The sequence below is a fragment of the Magallana gigas genome, chromosome 10 (genome assembly GCF_963853765.1).
Source record: "Magallana gigas chromosome 10, xbMagGiga1.1, whole genome shotgun sequence".
Classification (NCBI taxonomy): Eukaryota; Metazoa; Mollusca; class Bivalvia; order Ostreida; family Ostreidae; genus Magallana; species Magallana gigas.
The window spans coordinates 33,718,799-33,736,082 of record NC_088862.1 but is presented as its reverse complement, the minus strand read 5'-3'; the positions used below and the strand labels follow the sequence as shown (position 1 = coordinate 33,736,082).

Below are 17,284 nucleotides of genomic sequence, written 5' to 3'. Positions count from 1 at the left end.
ATTGATATCAAAATTACAGCCTAGTCATTTTGTTATAAATAAAAATTAATAAAGAGAAAAATTAAACAGCAAAAAATCAAAAATGTATACAGATCTTCAAATGTTCAATTTAAGTCAATAAAGTGGAAAACGTGAAATTCACCAGGCATCTACAAGTTGTGAAAGTCTGAGAGGGGGGGGGGGTGGGGGGTGGACTCAACGTATATTTAACATACAGAAATTAACAAAATAGAAACAAATTTAAACAAGGAGAAAAAAGATAAAAGTCAGATTACAACTAGGAAGAAAAGGAAAGGAAAAATATGATTATTTCTCCCTCCAAAAAAATCTCTGATTTTAACTGATAATGGCCTGAATATCTCATAGTTAACCACGATGCAAGATATGTGTAATTCCTGCTGCACTCGCCACGACAATACAATGACCATGCTCCATCGTAAACCTTATATTAAACATTTAGATGTGTATGATTATTACTATGCAGTTTCTGTTTAAACAATAGTCCGACATAGTATTTGAAAATAATCGATAAATCGGTGCAATGTATTCGGAAGCATATTTAATTTTAAAAAAGAGATCGATTTTTTTGAGGGGGGGGGGGGGGGGGGGGTAGTTTGGTATTCTTGTCGGAAAGGCCGAATACAGCTAAGAAACTATTTGCCATGCAATTACATATCGTTGATTTTAAAGTAGATAATAGTCAATAAAATCAACTCCCGTCAGCATTTCTCTACTGTGATTGTTTTTAATTTGGATGCTTTGGAATTGACATATAGAAAATCAATTAACATAAAATTTAAAATTGATAAAGCACAAATAGAAGATACTGTTAATGCTTTTATTTATGACAAAGTCACAAAACGTCAAACAGAACAACACTTTAACTAGTAACTAAATAATGATTTAAACAAATCAACAAAATAAATCATAAACATTATAGATTTCATATTGTTCAGATTCATGTACTTTTGTTTAAAAAAGAATTTTTTTTTAAACAACGAGGAAGTGCATTTCAATCAGATATAAAATAACATAAATATTACTGATTTTTTATTGTTTAAATTTATTTACATTGTTTAAAAAAATCAATCTTTTAACAGTGAAGAAATGCAATCGAAATGCAGGTAAATTATAGATAATACATTAATAGAAATATTCATCAATTTTTAAAATTTACAGATTTTACAAAGGTTACTGGAAATGAATTTAAGTAGTGCAAGTTTGTTCATGTGGTGCAAATTAAAAAACTGCTACGTCAAATAAAATCTACAATAAATTACATGCGTGTATATTAGACTGTGTTTTTTCCTGCACGCAACACAAATTCCTTATTTTGCCGAATTACTATCATTAAAATTGCTTTAAAAAATGTATAAGCATGCACGATAAAAGGAAGCTAATATTATTCATCTGACTCTATTTCTTGTTGCACATGTTTGAATTAATTCAAAAATTAAGTAATTTTAATTAAAATTCTAAAAATAGAAGATAGTATGTTAGTTGCATCCCTTATATAGAAAAAAATCACCCACTCCCAAAAAGGAAATCAAATTTCTGTACAACTTTTTAGATAACCAAAGAAGATATAATCATTTGCATCACAATATTACAATCCTCTTATATAAAGTGGACAAAACACCAAAAAATAAATTTGATCGGTTCAGTGGTTTTGGCGATAGTATGTCCTTATAATTTGTTAATTTCAACCAATCACAATTCTCCTCTTTCGTTTCTTCTTCACTTCCTCCATTTCTTTCTCTAGGTCATTCTTGACGTCATCATCACACTCCACGAAGCCTTCCATTTTCTGGATTACTTTGTCAACTTTCTCATCCAACTCCTGTAGTTTCTGCTGGTCTTCTGTTTTTCCTGAAAACGATTGAATTTAATTTATTGATGTTGTAATGGGTATTTTGTTGACCATCAGGCATTTGTTTTGTTTTAGCGATTCATGACTTCAATTTGGTTCATTTGAATCTACTGATATTGACGTTGATGAAAATCCCTGTTTAGATTTCTTTTTAAATATGGTAAAATTAATTGCACAGAGAAATTGTCCTGAAAGTCTACGTGCCTAGACGCCTCATCTGTCAAATACTCGACAGAAAAACAAGACAAAGGATATCATACCTTCAATGTAGACATACTGCTGTAGGCGCGGGTCCTTGAACATATTGGCCACCTTCCTCTTTGGTGGAGACCCGACCCCCATCATCATCTTCATCCTTTTCATCAGATACTCGATCACCTCGTGGTCGTTGCTCTGGTTCTGGGGGTCCCTCCTCACCGCCTCGAACGCCTCCATCAGGATGGTCAGGAAAAAGTTGATCAGGATAAAACTGAAGCAGATACTGAAGAAGCCAAACAGAAGGGGCCCGGTGATCTTAGTCGCACTGTAAGCGGCCTCGTAATCAAATTTACCTGTAAAAAATCAAACAGCTTGATTGCAGATTTACAAATGATGCCATTGTTAATTGGAATCACATATTTTCTTCTCTAAATATGGTGTCAACAAATCCATTTTTGAGGAAACAGTTTATCTAAGTGTAAAAGATAGCACTTAATTAAATGTAAAATCATTTAATGTGAACATTTTCATGCCCATAGTTAACCTACCCAACATCATGGATAAAAGGGTTTCCAAGGTAACAATGTAGGACCGGAACTCAAATAGTCGTGACATAAAAAACAGGTAGGCCGTGCAGGCGAAGGAGAGGAAGGCGATGTTGAAGACGAAGCTGAAGCTGATGAGCATACCGGCCGAGTGTCTTAGGGTACTGCTGAGGAGAGAGATTTTCTTGTTGAACCGCAGCAGACGCAGGAATCGGACCGTCAGGAAGAAGACCAGGAAGGCGATGAACCAACTCGACAGCTGTCGATGGAATGAAGGGAGAAATATACTACAAGGATTCTCCAACATGTAATCTTATAATACTTTTACTATATATTTGTGAATGAGAGGATTAATCAACTGAATTAACTGTCAAAAATTAAAACGTTGCAGATATTTGATTCATATTTTCTAAAGATTATTTTCCTTGCAACAGTTATAGTCTCATACATTCTATTAAAGTTATACTGACTCCCTGTGTGTACCAACTGATTCATTGTTTAGTAAAAATCTTTTATCTCAAGTAATTTTGATAAAATATTGAAGAACTGGAAACTTTTATTTCTTGTTGAATTGTGCATTAAACAGGTGCCCGTTACTTACATCATCCAACATGACGGTGAAGTGCATGTTGACAAAGCTGGTCGGGTTCTCACTGATTCTGTTCAGGACCTGTACACACAGAACAGCCCTCCAGATAAACATCAGACCGATAGCGTACGACACAGCCAGGATCACCAACTCGAACACGTTCCAAAATGCCTGAAAAAGGAAAGGATGATGATTGGGTAGTTCATTTTTTTTAATATTGAAAAACATTTTAACTATACCGCTGGTAATCAATTTCAGAGCTAGGAAGAGAGTTTTCTGAAACAAGAATTGTAAATTGTATTTTAATTCATAATTATCTGTTACATGTAAAACTCATTTCTGAACTTTGTTGTGTTGTAAGAACATAATGAGAGGAATATATTGATGTCGAATATTATATCAGATGAACCAAAAATATATCTGTTTATTATTCTTTAGAATATGATCACTATTTATGATATGAGTCAACTTTGAACCCATAATTCGCAAGTTTTGAAACTGTTTCAGGTACATTAAATTCTTTCATTTTTTTCTTACAATAGTTGATATGATATATGTTTTCAACTATTTCTTTGATATTTTTGCACTCACTTAGAGTGTATGACGTCAAAAGTGATGATATTTTTGTAATTTAATCAAAGTCAGTAAAACATTGACATTTTTCTTATCTTTTTGGAATAGGAAATATAAAGCAACGCTTTGAACAAAAACTTTTTGTCACTTATAGTTTTTTAATAGACACATCTTTTATGAAAATATTTTGTTTGTTCAAGTAATCGCTCAATGTTTTCTGAAAGAAAAACTGCTTGAAAACAAGCCATTTCATTTTAAAAGTGCAAAAATAGTGGGGTTTTTTAATGTCATATTTTAAAAGTTTATATATCTGGATCAAAATGAAAATTATGAAAAAAGTTCACAAGTATATCTGCACAAAGGAAGTATAGAATAACAGTGAATTGACATTGTTCCGTTTAGGGGGCCAATATTAAATATAGTCTTTTATACGATAAAATACCTGAATTACTAAATGCAACCTTGGGAACATACATTATCAAATTAGCAATTAATTTCCGATGAGCAACGCATGAAAGCTAGTTTACCTTGAAATATTTTTTGCCTTGTTCTTTTATTTTCTTCACTTCTTTGACCGTGTAGAAGATGATAAAGGCTAGAGCCGAGATTTCAATGGCCATTACAAAGTACATGTAGTCGTTGTTTATGTAACGGTCAAGCTTGAACACGTGCATCCTGGGGAACGGCTCAATAGCTGTTAAAAACACCAATATACAGATACATATTGTTCATCTTTATGTGGTTCATGCAATAGTGAAACGTTCAACAGCTGTTGAAAACAGCAATATACTAATATATATAACTTAATAAGTGGTTCTTTAAATTTAGAAATTCAGTCTAGGAAAATGAAGGCTTCCAAACAATTCGAATATCTATTTTGAACCTTTGGAAATAATCATAGTTCTGCAAATGCCGAATGCTTAATAAAAATAGCTAGAAAACGATATCTGAAGTATAAGATTTGTTCGTTTTTATTTTTAGTTTCTCATCTGTCCACAGGCATTTTCTCCGCATAAGTTGCTCATATATTCTTTTGATAACACTTTTATTAAACAGTTTTACCAAAGCGCCATACGATTTGAAACTCTTGTTTACCTCCAGTTTGTAGGAATTCACACAGATACAAGGATATTCCCCACAGGTTCATATTTGGATTGAAGATGTTGGCCTCAATGAACACAGCCCTCGTGCGTTTGTCAACCCACGAGTTGTCCCTCAGGAACTTGAGAACCATCTGAGCCTCAGAGAATGTGGCCCCCAGCTCCGCCACGTAGCCACCCCCGCTGTACGTTTGGAAGATTCCCTGGTAAGGGTATCCGCTCAGTTCCCACATAGACTGGTAGCTAAAGAATGGGTGCGGGAAATCCGTGGGATCTGAACGGACAGAACGTTTGTTAAAATTCATTCACTCTGGGGTAAATACAATACTGTTCAGGATGTCTTCGGAGAGGTAAATATTACAACAACAACAAATCAATCGTTTTAATATTCTTAGGGAAGAAAATAATGTTTGTGCTAAATTACATTTTTCTTAAAAATAGTGATAGAATTTATATGATAATTGCAGTTTTACATGCTGTTATTGTAAATATAAAGATACAGAAAAGTACTAGACTAACAAATTTAAATCGAATGTCACAGAAATGATCGAATACAATAGCTATATTTTTTCTATAAACACGGTTTTAGCAGATTGAAGTTTTACGCTTTGTTATCCATGAAGAGTAAACTGCCCAAATCAAGTAGAACTATTTTAACAAGACCTTGGACTTTCTGTAGGACGTAACAATGTATTCTTGTGTTAAGCTGGTTTCAAGCGAAATATGCACCGATTGCCTAATTTTAGCTTAAAAGCCAGACAAATCTTGTTGTTTCAAAAAGCCATTGCTGAGTGACCAGACAGGCCTACGTCGCATTGCTGTACACCACAACTACCTACAGTCCAAATTCTTGTTAAATAAATTCTAATAAAATACCACTGGTAATGAATTATTTTTCTTATCATCATTTTTCCATCACCTAATGTAGAAATTAGGATGAATATCTTGTATTCGTAAATAACAATGAATGTTACCTTAAATGTCCTATAGATTAAATATCCAATTTTTGGGGTACAAGTCAGCAACAAAGAGTTAGATGGTAGATTCTAATATAGCTAATGAAATAGCTTAAACACACAGAACACAATTATTGTTTAGGAACATGACTTTGCTCGTTTTCATACCGGATTCGTTCACAGTGTTCCAGCGGAGTTTGTAGTTTGTTTTATCCTCGTAGAACATGTCGTATGCCGGCATGCATTCCTTTGCAAAATAATTCAGTGGACTGTAGCATAGTTCTATAAAATACAAAACAATAATATTTCGACGGACTTCAAAATATGGCAATCGATAGTGTAAAAATCAAATAATGTATTGACAATATTCTGGTCCAACAAAAATTTTAACCAGCTCTAACAAGAGGCCCATGGGCCACATCGCCTACCTGAGAAACAATAGGTATGATAAAATCAGCTCAATGGAGTCATAATACAAACTATCTGGACAATGTACAATAATACATGTAGATCCTGTATAAATAAAATCCATTTTCCCCTGGATATTTTTATGTTTATAATCATTAGTCCCTTTTCTAACAGGATGATTTTATAGTCATATCATATGTTGAGTATTGCAGTTCTCAAAAAGATCCCAAACGATAGTTTATATATGGGATATAAACATACATCAAACTCTGAACCTTCTCGTGATGCCAAAGAATTGTCCGGGGGCCAAAGTCTTAACAATTAAAAAGAATCATCTGGCTGATTAGTTTCTGAGAAGATTTTTAAAGGTTTACCCTATATATTCCTTTGTTAAACTTTGACCCCCCCATTGTGGCCCCACCCTACCCCTGGGGATCATTATTTTCACAACTTTGAATCTAAACTACCTGAGGATGCTTTCACACAAGTTTCAGCTTTCCTGGCTGATTAGTTTCTGAGAAGAAGATTTTTAAAGATTTTCTCTGTTTATTCCTATGTAAAACATCGACCTCCCCTTGTGGCCCCACCCTACCCCCGGGGGTCATGATTTTCACAACTTTGAATTTACACTACCTGAGGATGCATCCACACAAGTGTCAGCTTTCCTGGCTGATTAGTTTCTGAGAAGAAGATTTGTAAATATTTACTGTATATATTCCTAGGTAAAACGTCGATCCCCCATTGTGGCCCCACCCTACCCCCGGGGGTCATGATTTTCACAAATTTGAATCTTCACTACCTAAGGATGCTTCCATACAAGTGTCAGCTTTCCTGGCCGATTAGTTTCTAAGAAGAAAATTTTTAAAGATTTACTCTTTATATTCATTTGTTAAACTTCGACCCCCCCATTGTGGCCCCACCCTCAGGTGAGCTAAAAAGGTTAAGTTTACAATTCAATAAGTTGGTTTCTGGAAGAACAGATTTTGAAAATTTTCGTAATAAATATTGACAAATTTTTTACTTTTCTAATCTTTTAAGATCTGTGTACAAACATAGAATTGTGAGCAAATCTCTGTATTTTGCTTAAAATTACTCAAATATGGTTAGTAAATAGAAATTGTAAACAATTAAACACAAGAAACATGCACTACATGTATAACAAATAAAGAACACAATTTATTTTTTCGAAATGAATCATATATATATACATGTATATGCCTACATATTTCCTTCAGCGATATCAAACTCCATTTAAACTGAATAAACTCGAGAAAATGCCGAGCATCTCAACAAAACCTATTGCATTAATCTACCATTACGCAAAAGATAATGCCGAATTACCGATATAATGAATTGTATTTCAGTACCCCTACATCAGATTTTGCTTAATTTGCGCAGGTAAACAGTTAACGTAACTGTTTGATTTACCGAAGTCTCTGTTTGATTTGATACGTAAATACAGACGATAGTTTCCAGGTTACGAAGCATAAATAATGAAAACGAAACGAAAATCAGAACAAGCTAACACCAACGTCATGTGTGAAAACTGTCAACGCATTGAAATATTTAGCCTCAATTTACTTCACAAAATCGGCAACAATATATTTTTCATGTTTCAAAATTTCCCTTCATACGCGAACTGTTGCACAACAAGCAAATTCATCATAGGCAGATCGACCCTTTTTCGTATAATGTCATGGCTGCTTTAAACAAAGAACCTCGTTTTAGAAGTATAGAATACGAGTCTTGGTAAAATGGGTATGCAAACCCGGGCCGTGGCAAAATAAAAGCCGGGGCAGATCGTCAATCGTCAATTCCAAATACGCAGCAATATTTACAGCGAATACAAATATACTAGTCCATCAAATATCCTGAAATTTTAATGAGATTGGCAGATTAATAACTGGCATTACTATACAATTCGCATATTCATGTTATCGATAATATACAAAACATAACAAGATATGAATAAAAGCCATTCATTTTATTTTCTTATAATAAATATTGATCTGCCCGTAGTGAACCACAAGGTTTTGGGTACGACCTGACCATTTGAGTACGAGTTGGTTTGGGTGCGAGTCGGGTTGGGTACGACTTGACTGTAATTCATTTTACCGGATGCCGAACCCGATTGAAACACGCCTTTCCTTTATTAATATTTTCGTAATAACTCAGATTTGAAACAGAATTACCCCTTAATTTTTGCAATTTATATTTTCCTTCCCATAAGGATAATTTTTGCTAAACTACGTTGAATTTGCCTCGGTAGTTCTTGAGAAGAAGATTTTTAAAAATGCATCCCCCTTTTTCTACAGTTTCAAGGTTTTCTCCGCTTTGAATACAGATCGGACTTTTATTTTTGCAATTTATATTCGCCCTCCCATAAGGATGCTTTGTGCCAAATTTGGTTGAAATTGGATAAGCAGTTTTAGAGAAGAAGTTCAAAATGTAAAAAGTTTACAGACGGACAGACGGACGGACGGACAGACGGACGACAGACAAAATGTGATCAGAATAGCTCATTTGAGCTTTCAGCTCAGGTGAGCTAAAAAAAAGAAAAAAGAAGACAAATAGGAGTACTGACAAAAAAAATAGTTTGACCTTTTTCGTTGCACTATAATAATCTGAGACCTAAGCCTTGGGTCGATCAAAGTCTATTATCTCCGCTAGGCAAGAGTAACGATCCGCGTCTCGTCTTTGGGTATCATAAACCCTTTGGCTATCGAAGATTAAACTTTAACTTACCCTGTGTTATTCTGAGCTGGCGTAACCTAGACCCGCCAACTACCCGCCTGAAGTTATTCTGAGCTTAAACGTAATTTGGCCCCACGCCACTACTCTGCTGGTGGTATTCTGAACTGACGTAACTTGGCCCCGCCAACTATTCGCCTGAAGTTATTCTGACCTAACGTAACTTGGCCCCATCCACTACTTACCTGGTGTTATTCTAACCCGCCCACTACTCACCTGGTGTTATTCTTACCTGACGTATCTTGGCTCCACCCACTGCTCATCTGGTGTTTTTCTGAGCTAACGTAACTTAGCCCCGTCCACTACTCACCTGGTCTTATTCTTAGCTGACGTAACATTGCCCCTTCCACGACTCACCTGGTGTTATTCTGAGCTGACGTAACCTGGCCCCGCCCACTAAGATGCTTTGTTTGTCAATGATGAGTTTGTCTACCACCGGGTCACCATTATAGAACTTGTTGTTGTATAGGCCTTGAAGGAGGGCGTTCTCCGACCAGTTCCAAAACTGGGTTCGAGAGTCAATCTGTTCAATAACAATAGCTACTTTTAAATAAAGTCGAGTCAATCTGAAAAAATACGGATGTTAATCCTTTGATGTAAAGTAAGGATAAGATGTGTCAAAATAATATATCACTGGGAGCAATTGTCTCCAATCCTTATAATACGATCAAATGATACAATAAAAAGCCGAGAAAACGATGCAATTAAAAGCCCAACAAACAATCCAAGAAAAAGTTCAACAACCAATACATGTTTACAAATCCCGACAAACGATGCAATAAAAAGCCCAACACATCTCTGAGTTTTTTAATTGAAAAAAATAGTAATAGTTAAAAAGATCATGAAATTTTAGCAGGAATACGATTTAAAAAAATAACTAGTTTGTTTTCAAAAATATCAATTTTGGATAAAAACACGAATGTGAAGGACCGTTATGAAAATCATATCCTTACCCTGCCATTGAAAAAAAACCAGATTTTGATTTGTTTGTCACTTATTAAAGAAATTAATTCTAATGTTTTTACCGCATACTTACGTCGACAAACTTAACAGTGTTGTTTCCAATGGCGCTAGCAAAGGTCCCCGCGTTCAGTATGTTCTCATAGTTCTGGAACTGAGTGAAGGACCAAGGGTCTCTGTTTGCGTACGCTATGGTCAGGACAATATACAGGAACACCATACAGATGGCTATTTCCTTCAGCATGGCGAACATCTGAAGTTCTTTCTGTCTGTTAATAAAATAACATTGCAATAGTATTTTTTTCAATTGAGCATACGCATATTTAATAAAAATTATATCTACCAAACATTATTTTTTCTGTTACAGAAAATTCAAATAGATGTTATCATCCAATTATCATAAATGTTAAGCGCTAGAATGAATCCATGCAAGAAATACCGTGAAATTAATTAAATTCATTGGAACCAATTCAGTTTTCTGGAAGATCATTTTATTCAAAATGGTAGGGATGTAATTTATATGCACATGTAATGAACAAAGCTCGTTTTGGGAAAAGGGCTACCCTAGAACACAATTGAGATACCTCGAATTCTTACGATTAAACAACATTTACCTTTCTTCTCGAATTGTTTTCAAAAAGTCCATTTCTGGAGGTAAAGTAGCCTGGATCTTTCTCTGTTCTAACATCCTCATCTTCTGCGGGTCTTCTAGATCCTTCTCTGTCAGATGATCATGTAGATACTCCTCGTCTTTGCTAAGGTCTGGCTTTAGATGATCATCCTCGTCGTCCTGGGCTTCTGGTTTCTTGATTACCAGGGCATAGAAGATGGCAAAAATAATGACCTTGATTGGCTGGGAGAATAAGATGGATTCAAACAGCGACATGATGAACCCAATTAACCAGCTGACAGACTTGTTGAGACCAAACACACCTCCGAACTCTACGGCAAAGTAGAAAGCCACCATTACAGTTATGAAAGACAGGACATATCCGATGTATATGGACCACCAGGGCAACTTTTTCTTGCTTTTCTTTGCGTCGTCTTTTTCAAATGCTACGACCTGTACATGGTGAGAGAACTCCGTCTGCGTTTTGTTTATGGATTGGTCTTCTTTGGTTATCGGATCTTGGCTCATCACTCTCTTTTTATCGTCTCCATTTTCCAGGAACTCTTCTTGCTGTTTCAACTCAAGTTCGACAAAGTCAGGGTTCAGTTCTGACTTTTCTCTCATTAGACTGGCCTCAGTGCCTTCTCTATCTAAAGCCTTCTGTTCATCTGTTTTCTCGTCGGTTGTTTCGTCGTTTGCACTCTTGATGCTCTTCTGGTCAGAATTTTTACCTGCCTCCGCCTCTTCATCTACAATATTGGGCTTGAACTCTTTCTTTTTTTCAGGCCTTGGTCTAGCGTTGCGGAATATGAGGACGATGATGAAATTGATGGGGAAAGTCATGATTCCGCTCATGATTCCAATGTAAACGCCTGTCAGAGAGAGGCTCACTGGACCCATCTTAAACTCTGTCGGGGACGGGTTGGTGTCGGTTTGATACCAGGCCAAGCTTACAACCATGGTGGTGAAAAGGAGCGTCAGACAGCACGTGAGACGTTGGACGCGCGTGAAGTTACTCCTAGCCGGCCGTTGGAATATAGAGAACCATAGATGTCCATCTGCCAAGTTGTGTTTTGTTTTTTGCCAGAATAGATAGTTGAAGCTTGTTAGCTCAGCCTTACCGGCAACTGGAACCATTCTGTCAATCTAAAACCCATTCATTTGTTTTAATTATTCACAGAAGGTAACAGACAATGAAAAATCACAATTTGTCTCATCTCTCAAAAACTATTTTAACACAAATAAGATCTGATAAAAATATAATTCATTACAAATCAAACTAGAATTTTATTGTCAACGACCCCGTTCTACTGATTAACTGGAAATCAACGAAAAATAATACTGCTATAATGAAATGAAAATGCGCTAAAAGTCATCAAATTAATGCAATTGTAATCGGCAAGAAATATTTGCGACTTCTAGATTGTCGCTTGACTGAAGAAGTTTTCTTGAACGCGACTTGGAGTTAGTGTACAGCAGGCACGTAGCATCAGTGGGGGGGGGGGGATGGGGGGGGGGGCTGCCCCCCACTATTTCTTGCAGCAACAATGTTTTTAAAGTTAACATTTAAAAAATTGAATTATTATGGAGTTGGCCCCCCACTTTTTTCGGAGTATGTAAAAAATTGATATCAAAATAAGGAGATGAGGAGTGAAATTGAAGTTTTATACTACGCCAGTCCCCCCCCCCCCCCCCCCCCCCCCCTACGGATTAGGATTTTGAAGATTTTGGGAAAGTTTAAATTTCCCCTTTTTTTTTGGCATGTCAAGATCCTGCCCCCCCCCCCCTACTTTCAAAAACGATGCTACGTGCCTGTGCAATAATCTCTCTGATGCATATTGTGACCTACCATTCCGTCTTCGTCGTCCACTGACAGCCATTGCTCACATATGAAGAAATATTTGTCTCCAGTTTGAAGATCCTGAACTTGCAGGCGACTGAAATACCACGAGGGACTGGATCCCATGTTATCATGCCAGATTCTGAAGGAAAGAAGATATTCGAATTAAACATCATTTATAGATGTCTATTTTAAAATAGCAACTATGTTTTTTCGTTGACAAACTGTTTTCATTACACACTATTCGTGGGTACTTCTTCTAGTGGATTTAAAAAACCGCAAAATATTGAGGATACGTAAATTCATGAGCATTAGATCTATCATTACAAATACATGTAGCTTCTGTTGATCCATTTACTGCAAAACTTTAGTAAATTTCCTTAAAAATAAAATCTACAAAATGATGTACAACTAAAGATGATAAAAACTACTGCAATTCGTTACCAATCTTATTGTACGAAAGTTTCCCTAGTGTCTTACTGTACCTGAGTTTCCAAAGTGTCTTACCGTACGCTAGCGGGTTTCCTTCGTGTCTTACCGTACGTGAGTGAGTTTTCCCTTTGTCATACTGTACGTGAGTGAGTTTCCCCGGAGATTTTACATTACGTGAATGAGTTTCCCTAATGTTTTACCGTAAGTAAATGGGTTTTCAAATTGTCTTACTGTACGTGAGTGAGTTTTCCAAGTGTTTTACCGTACGTGAGTGAGTTTCCTCTGTGTTTTACCGTACGTGTGTGAGTTTCCCCCGTGCCTTACCGTACGTGAGTGAGTTTCCTCTGTGCCTTACCGTACGTGACTGAGTTTCCCCTATGCCTTACTGTACGTGTGTGAGTTCCCACCCGTGCCTTACCGTACATGAGTAAGTTTCTCCAGTGTCTTACCGTACATGTACGTGACTAAGTTTCCCCTGTGCTTTACCGCACGTTAGGGAGTTCCCCAATGTCTTTCCGTACGTGAGTAATTTTCCCCAGTGTCTTACCGTACGTCAGTGAGTTTGCCCTGTATCTTACCATACGTGTGTGAGTGTCCCCTAGGCTTTTCCCTTGTGTCCTACCGTACGTGATTGAGTTTTCCCAGTGACTTACTACACGTGAGTTTACCCTTTATCTTACCGTATGTGAGTGAGTTTCCCCACTGTCATACCGTACGTGAGTGAGTTTCCCCAGTGACCTACTGTACGTGAGTTTTCCCATTGTCTTTATGTACTTTAGTGAATTTTCACAGTATCTTACAGTGCGTGAGTTTCCCCAGTGTCTTACTGCACGTGTGTAAGTTTCCCTATTGATCTACTTTGCGTGAATTTCAGTGTCTTACTGTACGTGAGTTTCCCTAGTGTCTTACTGCACGTGATGTGTGATTCCCCAGTGTCTTACCGTACGTGAGTGAGTTTCCCCAGTGACTTTGGCGTCGCCATGATAAATCCATCACAGTTTGATCGTTGGAGAACAGGACGTTTGTCATCGGCGAGGTACCGCGGGGGTGTTTCGGCCTTTTCTCCGGTTAATATGAAGGACACGTTTGCAGTTGTCCCTAACAAGACAAAATATGCAATATGTTAGAACGTTGTTGTATGGGACACTCGTTATCAATGATATCTCACAGAGTTATAACGGGGGTTTTGTGGGGTAAGGGGTTGGGTTGGGGCGGTAAATACGCTGTGTTTACATCAGTTGTTAGGATTTACCTGAGTCCTTCCGTGATCCTGTAAAGACAGTTATCTCGTACAAGTACTTGTCCCTCGGGTCATTGTCAGGCAAAGGAGATGATCCAGCCTATTAAAAATACCCACAGGATTCCTTTATATTACAGACATCAGTGTTTATTATGTTTGAAAAGCCTTCATTATATCATTTTACAAGAGTCTGAAATAAAATTTCTTGAACTTTTTCTTAAACTTAATTAATAAAAAATTATGATAAAAGTTCGGTAAACAATTACTGCATTAAATTCTGTAAAATTGTAAATAAAAAAATCCAGAGAAATCTATATAGTAACTGAATATTTAACTTCAGTTTGAACAAATATTATTGTTTTATTGTTGTAAAAATAGCTGAAAACCCCTCAACAAACTTGGAATTTTAACAAAATAAACACCAAAATACATGTTATAAAAGTATTCAACTAGGCATGTTAAGAATATAAAAAAATCAGTGTTTAAACTGATAATCGTATCTTGAAAGAAATGTCTTTCTAAATAACAAAGTATTACTAACACATTGAAACATTCTATGTTTGATTTTTTTGCTCATAAAACTATTTTATCCAAAAAATAATTCATTAATATTGTAAAAATGAAAGAATCCAGGACTATATAAATTGAGGCCATACCATGACTTTATCCAGTAGATCTCTCTTCCTGGCCCAGATCACCATCAGTACGTACAGACACATCAGGGACACCATCGTGGCGAAAATCACGGGGTTCTCATCCAGCTTGGCGAATCCGGAGTCATTCAGGTTGAGGGAGTTCATCGGAACAGCGAAACCAGCTCCAAAAGCGGTCAAATGGTTACAGAGACAGTGGACTCTGTAAGGCTTGGACAGAGGTCCAACCTTGAAAGCAGTTAAAATAAAATTTAAAAAAACATTACAGTAAACCAACTTTTATTCAGAAACTAACATAAGATAACCTTGTTTGCGATGACATATTTGAAATGAAACCAGTAATGATCAAATAACGTTTACAGATATAATAACTTACAATACATCCTTCTGATGTCCACATGCTTTTAGCCCTGTCTCTCCACACGCACGACGCACTGTAGAAGGAAATATTGTACACCACTGGCAGAAAAGTGCCTGGTGGTGGCCACACAATGGCATTGCCGCCACCGCCGCCGCCACCACCTCCTCCTCCTCCACCGCCACCACCACCCCCGCCTCCACCACCACCTCCACCACCACCGCCGCCTCCTCCTCCGCCGCCTCCTCCTCCGCCGCCAGAAACAGTGGTTCCACCGGCAACTGTTGATGCTAAAGAATAAACGTTGTTGATGACAGCAACTTCAAAACTTCAAATAAAATGAATGGTAGCAAGGGTGGTTCCAACGCTAGCTATTGATGCTTTAAGAATACAAGGACATTTATAGAAGAGGCGGTTATAGCATATGTTGTTCCACCAGTAACAGCGTAGACAAAAAAAAAATGTTGACACTATTGTCATGTTGTAATTTTGAATTCACTGGGTGGCAGTCAATATATAAATAGTGCCTGTTTGGGAGGATAACAGTTAAAATTGACACTCCGAGAAAACCATTGTCAACCGACGCGAAGCGGAGGTTGACAATGGTTTTCGAGGGGTGTCAATTTCAACTGTTATCCTCCCAAACAGGCACTATTTATTTTATTATACTGAATGTCTTAATTTTAGAGAAATTTCTACTGCTTTTGTATAGAAATGACGTGAATTCCACGGCAAACCGTACGCGCATAATTTACGCGCATGTAACAATTCGTTGTGTTACCCGTTGCCAAGATTAGAAGCAACAGGTGTTTCAATAGCAGCTGTTGATATTGAGATGTAAGTATCAAATAGATTCATGTCATAATCTTAAGACAATAAATCATATTTAGAATCGAAGAAGATATCGCAGATTTTTAACACTTTAAAGATACTTAGCAACTTTGTACTACAAAATGTGCCAGCAACAGTGGTTCCACTAGCGAAAATGAATGCTCAAAACGAAAATACTGATAATTTTAAATTACTTTACATAATAAGGGATGATAGCTAATTGATGCACAAGAAACGTTGACAGTATGTAAAAAACGTTCTATAAGAAGAAATGATAACATCACTTGTCTTATCTGAAATGTTGATGTAGAGGAATAAATACTGAAATTATGTTGAAGGATACTCGATATCAAATTCAGTCAACTGTATGGTAATTAATAAGTGACTGAGAGAATGACAGAGGTTTGCCATTTAATCACCTTTTATTTTAGTTTTCAACTCTTTTTAGTTACCTGAATGGCACAAAAGTAATTCGTGGTACTTTGTAAACCACAGCCTTGCGGATATCCAACACTTCAAAGATGATCTGTACATTAGTTGTTAGCGAATGTAATAGTAAAAGTTAAAATACTTTGTGTACTTATTTATCTATCTTAGTACTGAAATCAGTTTAACTTCTCCGTTTCTAAATTATGTTATAAATGTGGTGTTTCTGTTTGGTCTATTTATCAGTCATACTCTGAATAATCTAGCATCCGGTCGGATCTCAGTTGATAATTCCCATTTATATAATAGTGTTGTGTTGTCCATTTACTATGCATAAATAGTAGTCAGGGTTTGATGCATAGTGCATCAGCCCTAACGCTTGTAAAAGGTTCGTTGAAAACATTTACCGTGCTCTATTTCGGCTTGGTATGGTCATGCTATATATAAATTCTATGTGTACTATGTATCTATAAAATAGATGGGTAGTGAACATGTAATGACATACTTACAGAAGGCATAATGATAATGCATCAAATACTCCAAGTTTTCACAGAATGTACATTTGTAATCTATTTTATATATTTCCCTAACCTGATGTGTTCCAAACCATTAAGGTGGTACGTATTTGCAATCAACAAGTGTGATGCAATACTTATTATAAAACCTCCATTCAATGCAATACAAAATTATACTTTTTTATAAAAATATTTTTGTAAATAAAACTCATTAGAAGATATTTCCTCTTTTACCGAAGGTTTTTCTTTGGAATACCAAAGATATGAATTTCATTTCATTGGTTTAAATTTTGTAATTTTTATGGAAAGTTTTTTTAATGGTTTTTTTCTTTTGGTTTTAGTTGAATAATTTTGAAGTTAGCAGTTTTCCATGCTTCGACTCAATAAATTGTTCAGGAATTTCAATTTGCTCTTGATATAACATATGTC

At 36.3% G+C, this 17,284-nt stretch overlaps 1 protein-coding gene across 1 annotated transcript; it reads right to left on the bottom strand.

Annotated features, from left to right (window-relative positions):
* Positions 1 to 1,003: 1,003 nt before the first annotated feature.
* On the bottom strand, positions 1,004 to 16,950 carry LOC136272020 (polycystin-1-like protein 2). Its single transcript, XM_066072690.1, has 16 exons — positions 16,932 to 16,950; positions 15,102 to 15,373; positions 14,729 to 14,953; positions 14,085 to 14,172; positions 13,774 to 13,930; positions 12,410 to 12,542; positions 10,565 to 11,706; positions 10,027 to 10,219; positions 9,348 to 9,513; positions 6,000 to 6,113; positions 4,871 to 5,149; positions 4,303 to 4,469; positions 3,215 to 3,373; positions 2,617 to 2,872; positions 2,131 to 2,421; positions 1,004 to 1,869 (listed from the first exon to the last, which is right to left on the bottom strand). Exons 1-16 carry the CDS (start codon positions 16,948 to 16,950, stop codon positions 1,703 to 1,705), a joined length of 3,828 nt encoding a protein of 1,275 aa, XP_065928762.1. The 3' UTR covers positions 1,004 to 1,702.
* Between the last annotated feature and the right edge of the window lie 334 nt (positions 16,951 to 17,284).

Excerpts from the sequence above, each read along its gene's own strand:
- LOC136272020 (XM_066072690.1), bottom strand. Across the intron at positions 11,707-12,409 it reads TGGACGACGAAGACGGAATG|ATTGACAGAATGGTTCCAGT; the intron begins GTAGGTCACAAT and ends AATGGGTTTTAG. Across the intron at positions 6,114-9,347 it reads TCAGCTCAGAATAACACCAG|AACTATGCTACAGTCCACTG; the intron begins GTGAGTCGTGGA and ends TGTATTTTATAG.